At 38.6% G+C, this 19656-nt stretch overlaps 1 protein-coding gene across 1 annotated transcript in view; it reads right to left on the minus strand.

Moving 5' to 3' along the window:
• The window catches only part of ACOXL (acyl-CoA oxidase like), a 443136-nt gene that overhangs the window by 141573 nt on the left and 281907 nt on the right, over nucleotides 1–19656 (minus strand). Inside the window, exon 14 of the mRNA XM_089686494.1 lies at nucleotides 14195–14304. Within this exon, the coding sequence (XP_089542620.1) occupies nucleotides 14195–14304 (110 nt within the window). The remainder of the gene's footprint in view (nucleotides 1–14194; nucleotides 14305–19656) is intronic.

Raw genomic sequence — 19656 nt, forward strand, 5'->3', positions numbered from 1 at the left:
ACCCACAATTACAATGAAAATCAAGTCCCAAAGGAATTTCCCAAAAGGTTATGCAAAAATAAAAATAAACTAAAATAAAAATCCCAACACACAAAGTGTCCAAAGAAATGTGTCCAAAATGAAATCAGATCTTGATAGGAAGGTGCTTCCTACTCCACTGAAGAACATGCAAATCAATCACAGGCGCTCTTCAAATACCTCAAAAAAACAAAATCTAAACATAGTGTATTATCTTTTAAATACCAGAAAAGTGCCACACGTGTACCATGCAAAAAAAACACTCCAGTGTCACAGCACTCATGTGAAAAGTATATAAATAAATATCACTGCAAGCCTTGTACAAAGTGCATAATTACCCTAAATCAGAAAATTTCAGCTTGAATCAACCAAATGTGTACAGAGTGTCCTTAGATTGGTATCCTCTTGTTCCTTAGGACCTCATAAACAGACCAGGAATCAGTATGTGAATCACAATAATATATAAAATTTATTGTAGCCACTTACATATAAAATTGATAAAATCAGCATCCAGCTCCTAGCGACCAGTATACGATCCCCTTTCCATGTGTAGAAGGTCTCCCGATCACCAGGAAATTCCCCCTTACCACTCCTGTCCAACACTATCACTTTCTGCTCTGGGGGACACCTGAAGTGTACCGTTACTCTCAAGACCTCCGACACACAGGGGTTCCAGAATCCAAAATGGCTGCCGCGGCCCTTTGGGAACATCAATACGTCTCGTGCCCTGGACGCGTTTCGTCACTTCCGGACTTTGTCAACAAGGATACGGACATAAGGTTCCAGTTCCTTAAGTACCCACTAATGACCTGGCGGAAACACCTCAGCTGCCATCTTACAAAGTGGAAAATTTAGATGTATGATTACCCGAACTATTGTACCATGCTAAATGGCCCATAGAGGAAGCACCATTACATCCCCACACCATATCGCCAATCCCTAAGTTACCCTAAAACCATACTTAAGTCCAAAGGATAACCATACCACCTGCAGCCATTTTGGAAACTGAAAGGACAATTTTGTGTAACCATAAGGTCGGGGGTAACACCACTCCTTCGCCACTGATTACAAAAATATACAAATAATTAAATCATGCACAAAAATTATAAAATATTAAAAAATATAATAAAAAAGATCCAACATTAGTATATTGAAAGATCTTAAAAAAGTTTATTAATACTGCCAGAGAAGATCTCATTCTTAATGAAAAAGAAGCAAAATTTCTAGTCCCATCATATTGTCGTATTCCATTTATGTATTTTCTTCCTAAGATACATAAAAGTATCACCAATCCCCCAGGCAGACCCATCATTAATGGGATAGGTTCGGTACATTCTAGAATAGGACAATATGTTGATTTTTATTTGCAACCCATTGTAAAACAAATGCCCAGGATGTAATAAATTTATTGGAAGGAATGGAAGTAACTAAAGATACGATATTATCCACCATTGATGTGAATTCCCTTTATAGCAATATAAAGCATGAAGATGGCCTTGAGGCCATAAAATGGGGCTTACAGAATCATTCAGAGCTCCATAGAAAACAGCGCAAACTCATTATACAGCTCTTAGATTTTAGTATGAGTAATAATTACTTTTGGTATACGGGGAATTTTACATCCAACAAAAGGGCGTGGCAATGGGTGCCAAATTCGCTCCCAGTTTGGCCAATATTTTTTTGGCCAAGTGGGAGGAGTCTGAGATTTTTGGCAAGAATTGGATGGGTCTAAAAGTCTGGAGGTGCTATATTGATGACATCTTGATAGTGTGAGAAGGAGAAAATTCTGGCTTTGAAATTTTTTTGGAAAATATTCATAATAACAAATTGGGATTGAGTTTCACCACTAGTAGTAGTACGGAATGGGCCAATTTTTTGGATTTACATGTTTTCAAGTATGAGATTAGATTATGCTTCAAAACGTTCTTTAAGGATACCGACAAGAATGGATTTATCCGGACGAGTAGCTGTCACCATCCTTCGTGGATTCGAGGGATCCCTAAAGGCCAGTTTATTCGTATCATGAGAAACTGTACGAGATTGGAAGATTATATTGTTCAGTCGGAATATATTAAGGAACGTTTTGCTGCGAAAGGGTATGATCAGGATTCTCTAGAGAAGATGAGATATGCAGTAAGTAGAAAGTATTTGGGGGATGGGAAGGAGAAGAGGAATAATAAGAAAATAAGAAGGGAGGGGAAAAGCTCAATGGAATATGCTTTCATCTCCAAATTTAGTTGCCAATATAGGGAAATGGAGAATATCATCAGAAAATATTGGCCAATGTTACATAAAGATGATATTCTAGCCAAGACGTTACCTGAGAAACCTTCCTTTATATATAGAAAAAGTGATAACTTGAGGGGCTTACTAGTAAAAGGGATTATCTCCCCCCCTAGAAAATCACGGATGTTTGGATTAACTGGTTTCTTTCCATGTAGAAAGTGTAGAATATGCAAAACGACTGGTATTAAAGTTAAAAAGATCTCTACGTTTAAATCTACAGTTACGGGGGAGGAGTTTATGATTAAGAAGTTCATCACATGTAATACGAAGTATGTCACCTACTTGTTGGAATGTCCCTGTAAAATCCAATACGTGGGTAGAACAAAAAGAGATCTTAAGATTCGACTTAAAGAACATGTGGGGAACATAAAAAAAGGAAGGAAGGAACACAGTGTGTCAAAGCATTTCCGTGATTTTCATAACTCAGATCCTAGTGTTCTGAGTTTTTGTGGAATTGATGTCCTTGATACTCATTGGAGGGGATGTAATAAAGTACAGGAAATATCTCGTAATGAAACCTTTTGGATCTTTAAAATTAACACCTTGAAACCTAGGGGTCTTAACATTGAATTGGATTTAAATTGTTTTATTTCTCATTTGTAGATTTATGTTGTCTTTCTTTAATTAATTTTTTTTTTTATTATTATTGTAAAATTTTTTGTAAATTTTTTATATAATTTAAAAAAAAATGTATTATATTTTTTAATATTTTCTAATTTATGTGCATGATTTAATTATTTGTATATTTTTGTAATCAGTGGCGAAGGAGTGGTGTTACCCCCGACCTTATGGTTACACAAAATTGTCCTTTCAGTTTCCAAAATGGCTGCAGGTGGTATGGTTATCCTTTGGACTTAAGTATGGTTTTAGGGTAACTTAGGGATTGGCGATATGGTGTGGGGATGTAATGGTGCTTCCTCTATGGGCCATTTAGCATGGTACAATAGTTCGGGTAATCATACATCTAAATTTTCCACTTTGTAAGATGGCAGCTGAGGTGTTTCCGCCAGGTCATTAGTGGGTACTTAAGGAACTGGAACCTTATGTCCGTATCCTTGTTGACAAAGTCCGGAAGTGACGAAATGCGTCCAGGGCACGAGACGTATTGATGTTCCCGGAAGTGCCGCGGCAGCCATTTTGGATTCTGGAACTCCTGTGTGTCGGAGGTCTTGAGAGTAACGGTACACTTCAGGTGTCCCCCAGAGCAGAAAGTGATAGTGTTGGACAGGAGTGGTAAGGGGGAATTTCCTGGTGATCGGGAGACCTTCTACACATGGAAAGGGGATCGTATACTGGTCGATAGGAGCTGGATGCTGATTTTATCAATTTTATATGTAAGTGGCTACAACAAATTTTATATATTATTGTGATTCACATACTGATTCCTGGTCTGTTTATGAGGTCCTAAGAAACAAGAGGATACCAATCTAAGGACACTCTGTACACATTTGGTTGATTACAAGCTGAAATTTTCTGATTTAGGGTAATTATGCACTTTGTACAAGGCTTGCAGTGATATTTATTTATATACTTTTCACATGAGTGCTGTGACACTGGAGTGTTTTTTTTGCATGGTACACGTGTGGCACTTTAGTTCTGGTATTTAAAAGATAATACACTATGTTTAGATTTTGTTTTTTTGAGGTATTTGAAGAGTGTCTGTGATTGATTTGCATCTTCTTCAGTGGAGTAGGAAGCACCTTCCTATCAAGATCTGATTTCATTTTGGACACATTTCTTTGGACACTTTGTGTGTTGGGATTTTTATTTTAGTTTATTTTTATTTTTGCATAACCTTTTGGGAAATTCCTTTGGGACTTGATTTTCATTGTAATTGTGGGTTTTGTTTAAGTCAATGAATATATTAGTTATTGGTACTTCAGGGGAAGGATATTGATATGACTGTAAGGGATTTTTGAGGATTTTGTGTATTTGTGTGTCCTGATTTATACTTATTTTGATCTATCAATCGACTTCTGTTCCACTGTTCTGATGGATAAAAGTCAATCAACGCAGCAGGCATAAGGCTGCAGCACTGATTTGTGTATTCTGACAGAGGGAGAGTCTCCCTGCTGTCATAATACAATAATGTAACGCGGAGGATTCCCTCATCAAACCTGAATGAGTGGATGGAGAAATTGGTGCATGCACAGCCAGCTTAAGTATGGTCACTGAGGTGCCATTCATTGTGAAAAGCATGCCAATGCACTACAGAGAAGTTGACAATGCACCTAAAATACAGCACATCCAAATGCACATGTATGTTGTGGTGCTCTGAATTGAAAAAAAATGAAGAAAAAAAAAGATATATGTGCATGTGCTAATACAACGAAGCACAAAAGTGTGAAGGAAGCCTACAATTTTTTCAGGTCAGGTACACAGTTGTCCACTGCTTTGACGTATGTCAACACATATTGCATCCCAGTTGTGATAGTGCAATGTAGCTTTGTTTCACTTGTAACAGAGAGAAAGAGATCAAGGGCAGGGTTCCTAAAGTGGTTGTAAAGGCTCAAGGATTTTTACCTTTGTGCATAAAATGCACGAAAGGTAAAACACCTTCTCTTTGTAGCAGCTTCCCCAGCCCCCCCTAATAATGATATAAGCCCCCTCTCAATCCAGTGATGTGCAGTGGAGTCTCAGCTATCCCTGGACTCCCTCTCCTCACTGGTTGAGACAGCAGTGGGAGCCATTGGCTCCCGCCACTGTCAATCACAGCCAGTGAGCCAATGAGAAGATAGAGGGGCAGAGCTGAGCCACGGCTCCATATGCGGACACACGAAGCAGCGGGTGCCCCCATAGCATGGTGCTTGCTGTGGGGGCACCCGACAGGAGGGAGGGGCCAGGAGAGCCTGAGAAGAGGAGGATCCGGGCTGCTCTGTGCAAAACCACTGCACACAGCAGGTAAGTATAACATGTTTGCTTAATTTTTATTTCCCTAAAAATAACATTTAGTAATGCTTTAATCTCCTCTTCTGCCAAGCACTTACACTGAACCCAAAAATGCTCAGTACTGAGCACTCACATGTTCATTCATAAATACAGTATGTCTCTCTCTTGTCCAATCAGTTCAGTCAGAAACTGAAGATATCAGTAAGAGACATGTTTACCAATATCTCCGCACACCATCCTGAAGAGAAAAGCCACCAATGACTAATGACACCAATGATGATGATCTTCAGTGCTGTGTCCAGACACCTATAGCAAAAAGCATAGTCAAATCCTGCACAGACAGGAACCTTTCTGAAAACTACTTTGCAGTCAAACAATACAGCATGGGGCAAGACCTGACCCAATCTATAATTGGATAATGGTAAAAAAGCAACACACTGATGAGATCAGGGTGTACAGTGTTAGTGCACCTTTTCATTTTTCTGTAAATTTTTAAATCAAGAAATGGGTGCTTGTGCCACATGCCATACCATACTGTTAAACATACCATTGAAGGTGTTTTGTTACACTGTATCTGTTTGATAAGTGCACAAAATACTAATTTTGTCTGAAATCATGTGAGGAGACACCTTCCTGTATTCTCTGTGCACAAGGAGGACACTGGCACAATAGTAGTTAATCTTCTGTACTAGGGACAGAGCATGGAAAAGTGTAAAGATTACAGAAATGCACTAAGCATGTTTTTTTTTTTATTTTGCTTTGACATATGCTTTAAAAGAGCTCTCCATACAAAACTTAATCTCTGGATCCCAAGCATATCTAAATTTAAAATGGGGTGTCTTGTAGAAAATATTGTTGACATTTATAAAAAGAGCACTGGCAGTCCTAGATTTTATGTACAAATCAGGAGCAGTGTGAAGCGGCATATGATGTATCATATCCCCCTGAGGAAGCCACGTGACACTGTGGTGTAACGTGTAGGGGAGGGGCTTGGTGACATCCCGGCGCTTGCGGTCAGCTGGCCCGTTCCGAAGAGAGATCACAAAGGGGAATATGGAGAGGGCTGGTTAAAGCCAGAAGGTGTCAGCTGCATTACTTGTTATGCGCGTAATATTGGGTGCAATGGAGCACCTAAATCATGTGAGTTGCCTATTTAATTTTAATAAAATGAAGGTTTTTTTAACGATAAACCACTATTGGCCTGCCTATGTATTTCCGAAATGTATGCTGAGTGGAGGAGAAAAAGTCAGAAGAAGGAGCTGGAACACTGAAGGAGAATCTTGGTAGAGGTCATACCATCACTATATGTCCACCTAGAGGACGCAAGCCATTTTTGACCAAACTTAGTTGTGACGTAAAAAATTCCAGGTGAGGGCACAGCTGGTGTCACTGATGGTGGAGGTACACTGTATATGAAAAAAGAAGATTTTTGATGGCAAAAGTTTTTTCTAGAGTTGGAAGGACTATGCATTAGCGATGGACTGTATTGGGTTAATTTTTTATGTCACTATTTGAACTTGAAAAAAGCACGGCACTGTGATTGTAAAATTTTTTAATGTATATAATTTGGCTATACCACTAGAGCCTTCTGACCTACCAGATGTACATAATTTTTATATATGTGTTTATATATATATATATATATATATATATATATATATATATTTTTTTTTTTATATATATATATATATATATATATATATATATATAATTTTCATATTGTGCATTTTATATTGCTTAATATCACCTTTTTATTTTATACAATTTCATCTTTTTATTCATTATTTATCACCTATATATTATTATTTCATTCCTATATTGCCAAAGATTAGGTGATCTTTGTCTAGTCAGATGCCTCTATTACTATGCTGGGCCTTGTTGTCCCACAACTGCGGCTTGTTAGGATGGCTCCCTATTTATTTGGCATTCTAGGAGTGTACTGGTTGGCCTGCAGAAAGAGCTAGAGACTTCGAGCGCATAGCCTGTATCTCTTCGTGGAAGACTTCTGGTCCTCTGACCCCTTCGGTGACGTCACTTTCGCCGGTGCGTTCCACACTGGTCAGCACGACTTCTTCCTGGTTTATATACCATTGGACTCACCCACACCATCTCCATGGCGCACTGAGACTACAACTCACGGTACTTGCAGGACGGAGAGGAACGGCCCTACACATTCCCACAGATGAGCTTTGTATACTCCTGTGAGTGTTTTTAATCCTGTGGAATAAATTAATTCTTAACTGCTGCACTTAGCAGGTGCATCTTTCTCTCTCTCTCTCTCTAATCTCACGTGCAAACATGAAATGACGATTATCAGCAGTCCTCTCCTCACGCTGACAGTGCGTAAGGAGAGGAGAGCCGGTAAGCGACATTCCTCAGAGGTGACATCTACACTAATCAGGGCACTGATCATCAGTGCCCTAATAATCAGTGCAGCTCCATCAGTGCTGCCTTTCAGTGCCCATTATTGCCACTGATCAGTGCCCATCAATGCCACATATCAGTGCCCATCAATGCCACATATCAGTGCCCATCAGAGCTGCCTTTCAATGCGCATCAGTACTGCCTATCAATGCTTCCTCATCAGTGCAGTCTATCAGTGTCCACCAGTGTCACCTATCAGTGCCAATCAGTGCTGCCTATCAGTGCCCATCACTGCCGCCTATCAGTGCCACCTATCAATGTCAATCAGTGCCAGTCAGTGCAGCCTATCAGTGCCACATATCAATTCCAATCACTGCAGTCCCCGCAGCAGCGGGGCGTGTACCACCAGAGGTACAAAAAAAAATTATGGAACGCTAACTCAATTCCAATCACTGCCACATATCAGTGCACATCAGTGCTGCCTTTCAGTGCCCAACAGTGATGCCTGTCTGCCCATCAGTGCCTCCTCATCAGTGCAATCTATCAGTACCCATCAGTGCCACCTATCATTGCCAGTCAGTGCCACCTATCAGTGCCAATAAGTGCCGATTATCAGTGCCCATCAGTGCCGCCTATCAGTGCCCATCAGTGCTGCCTTTCAGTGCCCATCAATGATGCCTGTCAGTACCCATTAGTGCTGCCTATCAGTGCTGTTTATCAGTGCAGCCTCATCAGCACACATCAGTGAAGGAGAAAAATTACTTTTTTTTACAAAATTTTATAACAGAAACTAAGAAAAACTTTTTTTTTAATTTTGTCTTTTTTATAGTTTGTTTAGCAAAAAAATAAAAAAAACCAGTTCCCAGTTGTTACAAATAAAAAAAAAAAACCTGAAGTACTGTCAAACTCAAATGAACCACGCTATTTACTGTGTTGCTTTGTGGTGAAGCAGATACTTGTTCCTCTGTCTCTATTGGAATATTTGATTAAGTGAAAAACCTTCTGTTGAAATGTTTTATTCACTTAGCACAACAGTCTGCTCATTACAACATTTTACATTCAATGAATTTTGCTAGGTATTGCAGTTTTAAATCTGAAATCTAGGCACATAAAACACCAAATAATACAGGTACGGGTTCAATAAAAATCATAACGCGTATTTGAAAAAAAATACACAATGATAGACTCTCAACACAGTATTTAAAAGAAAAGAAATTACACTCAAAACGAAGATCAGACTTTTCCATGCACTCATTTTCTCAGTTGTTAAATATGGCTGTGAAAGCTGGACACAACAGAAACAGGACAGAAAGAAGATCGACTCATTTGAGATTTGGTGCTGCAGAAGGATTTTATGAATGTCATTGAACTAACAGATCAGTTTTGGAAGAGATCAAACAGGCTTTGTCACTAGAAGCCCAGATGATGAAGTTACAACTGTTCTATTTTGGTCACGCTGTCAGAAGAGAGAGATCACAGAAGAAGGAAATAATGTTTGGGATGATTGAAGGAACCAGGTGAAGGAGTCTGGCTGCTAGATGGTTGGACACAATGACTACAGCTGTGGGGATAACACTGGAAGATCTTGCAAGTCTAGCACAAAATCGACTTCTCTTTAGATCTCTCATTCATCAAGTCGCTAGGACTTGGACCTGAGTTGATGGCACTTAACAGATTAGCCTCCTGCAATCCCCTGTACAGCAGAGCTCAGACAGAGAAGGAGCCAACTGGTTGCACTGACAGGTGGAGAAAGCAAAGTGATAGAAAAAGGAGTTCCCTGACTTGCACCTTCTCCATCATTGTCATACCACAGGCTGGGGGAGGGACAAGATCAAGTAGAAAAGTCAGGTCTTCCATCTGGCTGTGCTGTGTGACAGAGCTATGGCAAACCTGAGAATAAACGGACAAAAATGCACTTGGCATGTAAAACTGCTCTCATATACTGTATGTATTTTAGATACATATTTAACTGTTTGTTTGGAATTCAGACTTCAAGTTAGAGTTACACAGGTAGTAAAACAGGGAGCCTGGGTGTTTCTGCCCACTGACAAGCAAACCCTAATTGTTGAGTTTGTTCAGTATAAGACTTAGTACATTGGGGGGTGCTTGTTGGGGCTCAACTGCTACATGTAATGTTTAGGCAGCTGCCTATTAATTACAATTAGTCCCCTGTTGTGCCTAACTGTGGGCACAGGGTTCACCACTGGTACAATGCTGCCCTGTACAACTTGAGAGACAGACTCTCTTCTACATCCAGTGCCAATGTGAATTAAGCCTAAGTGGTCACTAATCTTCTGCAGAAAGTCAGTAACTCACCACCAACCCTTGTGATTGCAACTACTATGTTTAGCGAGTCCCACTATTGGTATAATCCAAAAAGCTTCTGTCCTGGTTAGGAAACAGTTCATTAGTAAGTCTGTTTTTCTGGAAAAGTGTCATTTTACTCCTGGCATATCCTCCAATATTTTCATTTAACCTTTCTAAATTTAGGAATGATTCTATGGAAAATCATTACTTGTTACGAATGTTCAGATTTAACTGCCAACTGCGGCTCACAATTAAACATTTAATGAATCTGTAAAGTCATGTATATTTCTGAATATTTCCAGGATATAAATGACCTATTCAGAGGTTCATGTTTAAAGTCAATTACAAGTATGTCCACAAACATGTATGTGATTTTATATCATCTATTAACATTTTCTGTGGTTTCAGTTATAGCTGAATGACTTAATTTGTATCTCTTAATTGTGTGACTGTTCATTTTCTTACTTTCAGTCTCATGACTGTGAAACATAATGGTACTTTCATGTATTTTATGTTGGTAATTTCCTCTTTTCAGTGCAAAGGAAATGTCTGTACAGGTCATGCAAAAATATGGACATTCATGTTAGGGTTTCAGAAGCCAATACAGTTCACTAAACAATTTATTTCGGTTTATCTGAGAATAGGTTCCTGTGTGACACCCCTATCCCACCCAAATGCAGAATAAGGGATTTCCCTTATACAATAGATGTCTTCCTTCATCAATACCAAGGTCTTAGGCCGGTCATACACTATACAATATTCTTACAGTTTCCTGACCAATTTCCTTTAGAATTACCTTCCGCTATGTAGTGCAAGAGCCTGCTTAATTAGATACAATTGAAAGTGTCGTTTAGAATTGACCTCATATTATATGGTTTTTGGTAAATCTAAAGCAAAAATCTCAGGAAAATTGTATAATGTATGGCCTGCCTTACATCTACAGGTAAATTGGAAACTAGTGGCTGCTATTAAATCCAAATGGATTAGAATTGATACAATGCATAGATCTTCTGAAGGATCCGATAAAAAAGAGCAGTAATAGAGCAATGTTTAATAGAAGGTTGACAAGGGATCTGCGGCAACTGTGATCTTTTTAAGGTATAGACATTTTTATTATTAACAAGCTTAACAGGTGGTCTCAGAATCATTTAGAATCATTAAGCAGTATTTCTTATGCATACTTGTGTTGAATGCATATCCTCATGCATCATCCCTTTCCTATGGTCATAAACATCAAATATCCATTATGTTCTAGAATGCAGACCTCAAACTGACCCTAAAAGTAGACCCAAGTGTGCTTGCACAATGTTCAGTGTTATTCAGAACACATTTGTGCATTTCTAAACAGGAAAATGACCTGTGCCAATCACTCAAGTTGTATTCATTTTAAGTTTAGAAGATGTGTTATGAGTAGTTTAGCAGAAACAAAAGTACATATGATGTATAAATCTATATGGGCACATGGTAATGGCACATTGTGTAAAAGCAAACCTAAAACATCTAGCAAAAAAGAAAAATTGGCAGAGAAAACACAACTCTTTTATAATGAACCTGTTTCAACATACATCAGTATTTTCTTGGTGTTGTTCCTGACGCCTGTACATACAGTGCTGTGAAAAAGTATTTGCCCCCCTTCCTGATTTTTTTATTTTCCTGCATATTTGTCAGAATTAAATGATTTAGATCATCAAACAAATTTTATTACACAAAGATAACCTGAGTAAAAATAAAATGCAGTTTTTAAATAATGATTACATTTATTAAAGTAAAAAGCAGTCCAAACCAGCCTGACCCTACGTGAAAAAGTTATTGCCCCTTAAACCTATTAACTGGTTGTGCCACCCTTGACGGCAACTGCAATCAAGTCCAGACTTTGACTAACCACTCCAAAACCTTAATTTTGTTTTTTTTTTAGCTATTCAGAGGTGGACTTGTTAGTGTGTTTCGGATCACTGTCCTGCGGCAAAACCCAAGTACACTTAAAGTCACAAACTGAAGGATGGACATTCTCCTTCAGGATCTTCTGGTAGAGCACAGAGTTCACGGTCCCATCAATTATGGTAAATCGTCTAGGTCCTGAACCTGCAAAGCAGCCCCAGACCATCACACTGCCAGCACCATGTTTGACTATTGGTATAATGCTCTCTTTATGAAATGCTTAGTTTTACGCCAGATTCAACGGAACACACACCTTCCAAAAAGTTCAACTTTTGTCTCATCATTCCACAGAATATTTGCCCAAAAGTCTTGAGGATAATAAATATGTTTTTTTGGCAAATGTGAGACAAGCCTTTCTGTTCTTTTTGGTCAGCAGTGGCTTTTGCCTTGAAACTTTCCCATGGAAGCCATTTTTGCCCAGTCTTGTTCTTATTGTTGAATCATGAACACTGACCTTAACTGAGGCAAATGTGGCCTGCAGTTCTTTGGATGTTTTTTTGGATTCTTTATTGACTTCCTGGATGACTCGACGTTGTGCTCTTGGAGTAATTTTGGTAGGCCATTCAGGGGAAGGTTCATCACTGTTCCTAGTTTTCCCCATTTGTTGATAATAGCTCTCATTGTGGTTCGCTGAAGTCCCAAAGCTTTAGGAATGACTTTATAACTCTGTACAGATTGATGCACTTCAATTACTTGTTTTTCTTCAGATCGCAGCATGATGTGTTGCTTTTTGAGATCTTTAGCACGCTACACTTTGTCAGTCAGCTTCTATTTAAGTGATTTCTTGATTGAACTTGGTTGAACTGGTCTGGCAGTAATCAGGCCTGGATGTGGCAAGTGAAACGTAACTCAGCTTTCCCAAAAATGTGGTTAATCACAGTTCATTCATGATTTGGGGGGGGCAATTACCTTTTCACACAGGGCTTGGCAAGTTGACAGATTTTTTTTACCTTAATAAATTAAATCATCATCTAAAAACAGAATTTTGTATTTACTCAGGTTACCTTTTTGTAATATTAAAATTTGTTTGATGATCTGAATCATTTAAGTGTGACAAATATGCAGAAAAATAAAAATCAGGAAGGGGGCAAATGATTTTTCACAGCACAATATATCAATAGCCAGCATCTTTCAGAGACAATTTCAATAAAATGGTACAAAACAAATAACCAGATCCCAGATATTTTATTGCTCTGTGCATATTATGCTGTGGATTGTAGGCTTGTGCAAATACGTTTTGTTATAGAACTGTATAAACTCGTCATTAGAAGCCTTTTAGGTCTAATTCTTTAAAACTGGAGAAAATTACATGAAAATTAAAGTGAAAGTGTTGTGAGAAGCAAACCAATCAGAATTTTGTTTATTTTTTTTGCATAAAACAAAACGTGAAACCTTATTAGCAGCTGCTAAGAAGTTAAAGCGGAGTTCCACCCAAAAGTGGAAGATCTGCCTATCTGCCTCCTCCTCCCCTCCGCTGCCAAATTTGGCACCTTTTTTTTGGGGGGGGGGGGGATCTGGTACCTGGTTTTGACAGTTCACAGGTCCCAGAGGACTGCGGCCCATTCACAAAGTGCAGCACGCTTCGAGCATGCTCAGCGGAGCAAGGATTCACTGCCGGTTTCCCTTAGTCAAGATGGCTCAGACAGGTATAAGGGGGGGCTGAGGGGGAAGCTGCACACTGAAGGTTTTTGGTAAAAAACCTTCAGCCTTTAAAACCACTTCGATACCTCTCCAGTGATTCCCCACTGCTACTTCCTCTGTTGCAGTCACTACTAAAATACCTGATGTCAGAGCCTTGGTGGACAGTGATACCCCCTCAATCATTTGGTAGTGCACAGGCTACAGAGTACATACTGTTAATTCACTATCAATCGCCAGGCTTGACTACTACATTATCAGAGGTGTCATGTGCTCTGCCATGACTGAAAGCAATGGGTATTTTGCTCCCAATGTCACTGAGGGAGGACGGAGGTGATCACTGGATAGGTAAGTACCAGTGAGTCATGAGGTGAGCTTTAGGGATATTTTAGAACTGCTTCTCTCCCCATTCAAGCCTCTAGATGGATGTGCAAAAGAAGCTGAAGCAGGACCACCTACAATGAATTCTGAATGTTCTTAGAAGTGCCCAACTTGATGTCAAAAGTATGTCTCTAATAAATCAGCCCCTTTCTGTACCCACCCTTGTAAGTACTTCTAACAGTGCCACAAGATATAAAAGGTACTATAAAAAACAATAATAATATTATTATATACAATATCAATACTTGCACACATTTGTATCCCCAAAACTGTTCTATTTCAAAGCTTAAAAATTTGGTGATTAGATGTGTTGACATATTTCATCAAGAGAAGATTGGGAAGTGTGCCATATTATAAAGTTGACAACCCCTACCTTGTTCTTAGCCTGTCACCAACAGAGCTGGTCCAATTTCTGAGGAGGCCAAACACTGGACTTTCCTCATACTGTCTTGTATACTGTGCCAGGAGCTCCCTTACCACCACCTGTACAAACACAACAAAAACACAAGACATTTCACATGAAATTTGGTTCTTGACATCACATATAGAAGAGAGGCCTACACAAATTGTCTCTGCTTTTGTACTGTCTACCATGGCATACATACATTGTGGCATGCAACGGTGAGAACGCTTCAGATTCTAAAGATAAGCTGGCTAAGGCTTTTACTTTTTCTATAATTTTTTGGATTAATCTGACTGTTGTTTGTGATTTTATGTGCATATCTCCTGTAGGAACAAAACTGCATGAAGAGCATACTGACATCATTAAGTATAACTCCAGGCAGAATTCAAATTAATACAGCTCTGCAATCATTAAGGCCTTTCTTTTGGCATAGAGAAAGTGGGGCATTTTACCAAAATTTACTAGAACAAAATTAAGGTGGAATGGTTCCTATAGTCTGGACACCATTTCTGCTCTCTGCTTTGTTGCATTAAAATGTAAAAGTGCAGTGTATTTTCAGTTAGAGCAAATCTTTAGTTATTTACCTTGTGCTTACTTTTTATGTAACTTTCAATTTTACATGCTCGCTCTTCCTTGTTTTTTTGTTTTTATTGAATTAAACAGGGAGTTGTCAGTGGCTCAGAGAAATCACTCTGCTTCATAAGTTCTCAGATAAAGAGGATGATTAACTAGAGTAGTTCATACTGTTCACTTAATAAACAGGATTTACTTCAATTATCCAATCATATGAAAACATATTTATATTTATCTTTATATTTCATCTGCATGAAAGTCTCAACGTGTTAGGTAAAGTGAAGGACTATCCAGATTCTGAGAGATTAAAAATTAATTGAAAGAGATATAGAGGATTCTGATAAAGGAGTTTTATTTTTTTAAAAAGAGAAGAGAAAGGTTTAGCTCCCTTAGTGACAGTAATTGGTGTAAAGCACTGAAAACGAGAATAGGTAGACTCAGTGGATTTTGAAAAATAAACCAAGAAGAAATTATGTGACGTTTTTAGCACAAGGACAAGGAAAGATTAAAAAAGAACAAAGAAGGCAGAGGGAGGGTCCAGGGGAGACACAAAACATGAATGAGGATATGAAGCAGATTTTGATATTATTTTTCAGAAAATCATATATCCTTACTAAGAATAAGGTTAAAGTTTTGCCCTTCTCAAGTGGGACAATAATTTACAGTGTATTCTAGGACTGTTTTTGAGGTGAATGTAATTGAAAAAGTGGCATTTTATCGAATGGAGGAGGGAGGTGGAAATATGGGTATGAGTTGTAATGTGGAATATTTTGTTATTGATTATATAGAATTAAATCAGATGGAGTGGGAAATTGACAAGATGGAAGCTGAAATGGGAGGTGTTCCTAGTTACACAGGATTGAGATCCAGAGTTTTGACTTTCCCCCACTTCTTTCCCGACAGAAATGTGTCTTTTTATGAAACTGGTGGAGTGAGAATTGGGAGAGCTGGATTAGTCCTTGTGCAGTTTTGATAATTTGACACCAAAAGAAAGAAAAGCATTAAATAAATGAATACAAGGTAGAGGATGTGGTAATAAGATCAAGTAATAAAGAAGTCAATGTGGTATTGATACACAAGGACCAGTAAACAAAAAGGTATTATGCCTACTTGGGGTCCAGAATAACTATGGTAGATTTGTAGGAAATAATTTTCCCAAATTGGTATGGGAATTGAATAAAAGGTTGGCATGCAGATACTCAGAGGGAGTGTTATTAGGGAGAGAGAGAGAGAGAGATTAAGTATGTGTTGCTATGGAATATACTATGCCAAGGTTCCTAAAAAATTCATAAAATTCATAAAAATCCTACCAAGCCCCTGGGACTTCCAATTGTGTCAAGAGTGGAAGCTGCAATGCAAAGTGTGAAAATGTTTTGATGAAAAATTATAGCCACTGGTAAGGGTTCTGTGATCCTATGTGCAAGATTATAAATAGGTTTTGGAAAGGTTAAAGCAAACAGAGATTGTGGGAGATCTCATTCTAGTGGGATTGGATGTTGATTTTTAAGTATTACTGTCAAAAACAAGACATAACTATAGGGGGCAGCATGTGCACCAGCATATGGATGTATCCAACTAGATTGGCAGGAGGAGGCATATGTCTTTTCATAAGACTGTCAGCCACAGTCTGGATGAGATGTATGGATAATGTTCTGTTGACCTGGAGAAGGAGGTACTGAAGTTGAAAGAGTTTGTGAAAGAGTTAAAAATAAATTGCAGTAATATTCTTCTCACTTGTAATTGTTGTCAAATTTGTATTCAGTTTTTGGACCTGGAAATTTATAGAGAGGGGAACAAAGCACCTTGGGGAAAGCAATGAATTTTAGCTTGGAATAATTCCAAACAATATATGATTGATAGCTTTGTAAATTGTTCAACTACTTGGGTAGTCTACCAACTGACATACCTTTTTGGTTTAAAATATACAGTGAAACAAAGAGCAGCTTGGGGGCTGGATAGAGTAGCATATAAGGGACATTTGTCACAAAAAAAAATCCTCAAAAGGGTTAAAAGTGAAGGGGATTTTCCATCTAAATATAAGCTTGACAAGAGGGGATTTTGTTTGAGTATTATTGCAGAAGGAAATTGATCTGATCAACTCTTCATCCAAAGGGACTTAATCGAGAATTAAAATTGGGTATGTTCCTTTAGGCCTTGAAAATTAAAGTTGTAAAGAAAAACATTGAAGGTGGTTTTATAGGCTAACTAATTTATTGAGACTGTAAGAGGTGAAAGAGAATAGGTATCCAACAATAGTAGTGAAAAGTAAGCTCATCCCTCCCCACAGTGCCAGGAAGAGATGACGGTATGATGCGGCAATCTGTATGCAATTTACCAGTTCGATATGGAGCACAAAGACATGAAGTTTAACATAACTGATGGACAAATGCATACCTCCCTTATTCCTTCTATATGATCTCCAGATAATTACACAGAATGGTTGAACATCTATGAAGCCACTTGGAATGTGATCTGGATTGACTACCATGATAGCAGCATGTGTAATCCCGTTACGCTTTCAATAATACACAAGCTGTGAGGAGTAAGTGTATATTGTGCTTGGAATTAAGAGCCTGTTTACTTGATTGCGTGGATATATTGGGGCACTGTTAAAAGTGGCCAAATAATTTTCTGTTTAACGTCTTCTGTGCTGAAAATGATGCATGGGAGGTTCTAATAATTTAGCAGGAGGCATAGAGAGGCGATTTATGCACTAGATTCATTCCACAAAGCCACCCTGTAGTGAAGTATTGCATGATATTTATGGGAGAGAATATGCATGTAATTGGCAGATGCTGTCAGAATGAAAAGAATATATCTATATTTAAGTACTATGTACAATTTTACTAGAAATCCTATGCAAGCCTGAGTGTGTGGATATGCAGATGAGAACTGATGGGCTTAATATTTAATTACTTCAAGTCTGGACACTTTCACCCCCTTCCAGTCCAGGCCAATTGTCAGCTTTCAGCGCTGTCACACTTAGGGTGACAATTACTCAGTCATGTAACACTGTACCCATATTGAGACAGATAGAGCTTTCTTTTAGGCTAGGTTCACACTTATGCAGTTTGCGTTTGATTCATTTCTGCGGTGTGTTTTACGTTTTTGCCGCGTTTCGCGTTTTGTTTCTTGTTGCTAGGCAGATTTAAACTGCAAAATGCAGCAAAATCGCACAACATGCTTTTCTGCATTGTTTCTATTTTAGTCTTTAGAACCAAAAATGCAACTTTTTTGCGTTAAAAAAAGTCCCTGACCCTTTCCAAAAAACGCACTGGGTGAAAACGCGGAAATGTGAACGTGTCCCATAGAAAATCATGTTAAATGGACTTTAGTGCATTTCTGCAAAATGCTGTGGAAAACGCTTAGTTGTGAACCTAGGGTTAGAGTATTTATTCACAACTTCACAAAAAACAGTTTTTTTTTTCTTAGTATCGAAATGGGCATAAAGTGTAAACATCAATGCTAAAAGACCTATGTTGTACACATTCAGTCAAAGGAAAAGATAAAAGACATGGTTTCTGCAACATACCATACACAGAATGTATTGCATAGACACCTGGCAAGTTATCAAATTGCTGAAGACAAATTAAATGAGACACCTCATCACTGACTGTTCACTGGAATAAGTGCAAAACAAGATAGCAAAGCCCGTATAATTACCGTATAATTGATGGAGAAACTACTAGAATCAAATGTGTCCTGTGCCATAGCAAATATAAGGATATTTGGAACTTAGTAATACCCTTAGGTTAGGTACACACTATGACGGGTCCGGGAATGTGTGTAAATTGCACGCGTTCCCACAACCAAAAGACGCTGCTGTTTAGCAGACACGTGGGGGTGCCAATATTTCTGCGCGAACCTAAACACGACAATCTATTGTTTTTACTGTAAACAGACCTTCTCTGGGAGATTTGCAGCCATATAAGATTACTGTTCCTCTGGAGTTCAACATGGGAATCCCAGGCATGGTGGTGGAGTGCTACAGATTCCTGTGGATTAGCTTCTCCTGGGCTTCGTCTCTGTATCTAAGAGCCTGTTTGGTGGATCCCTGGTGTGCTATGGATTATTATTATTTTATGTGTATCTCACTTACTCATCTATCTTACTTAACTTTAAAGCTGGAATTTTGGAGATATCTTTGGTTTTGAATAGGGGAAGCATATATTAAAGGGGAGTTTCCATCTACCAGGACAGATTAAATAGTTCCCCCTGCCTTGTTGCTCTGTGATGCCCAGTGGTTCATACTGAGGGCTTGTGTTGATCTTATTAAAGTGCCAGCAGTGGGACAATTACTTCCGCTGATGCTGTCTGTAGTATTATAAAATGTTCACCTTCTGCACCTAAAGAAGCAGAATTAGAATGTGGAAAATATTGAGCTTTATGAGAATGGATGGTGGAACCGCCCTGTCACATGTATTTATTGGAGGATGATTAGCTGTAATTAGGGCATTATGGATCTTGTTCTGTATGGGGCCATCACTCTAATAAACATAAGGGTGCAAAATGCTACTTTATTATATTTTAATTATGTTTTAACACTTTTTAAATTGTGCATCAATAAAGATTGTGTGGTGCCCATAAAGTCCATGAACTGCGGTCCAACGATTCTTTTTGTGTATATTTACAGTGTTTTCCCTAGTCTTTTTGCTGAATTGCTCCCCTCATGTGATCCTGAAGTTCACCTCTCTTTTCTGGGACTGCTGACAAGGGATTTGGCCCTTTGCTGAATGAACCTGGAGTGCCCAGCTCTAAGCACTGCCGGGCTTGGGACTTTAGAATCTCAGTGACAGCAGCCAAGTAACTTCAAGATCAGGGACTCTGTGTCCCTGATTTGTATGGGCTGGAGGCATCAG

This window comes from Staurois parvus, unplaced genomic scaffold (genome assembly GCF_062004578.1).
Source record: "Staurois parvus isolate SC_StPar_1 unplaced genomic scaffold, SC_StPar_1.0 ptg000401l, whole genome shotgun sequence".
NCBI classification, from domain to species: domain Eukaryota; kingdom Metazoa; phylum Chordata; class Amphibia; order Anura; family Ranidae; genus Staurois; species Staurois parvus.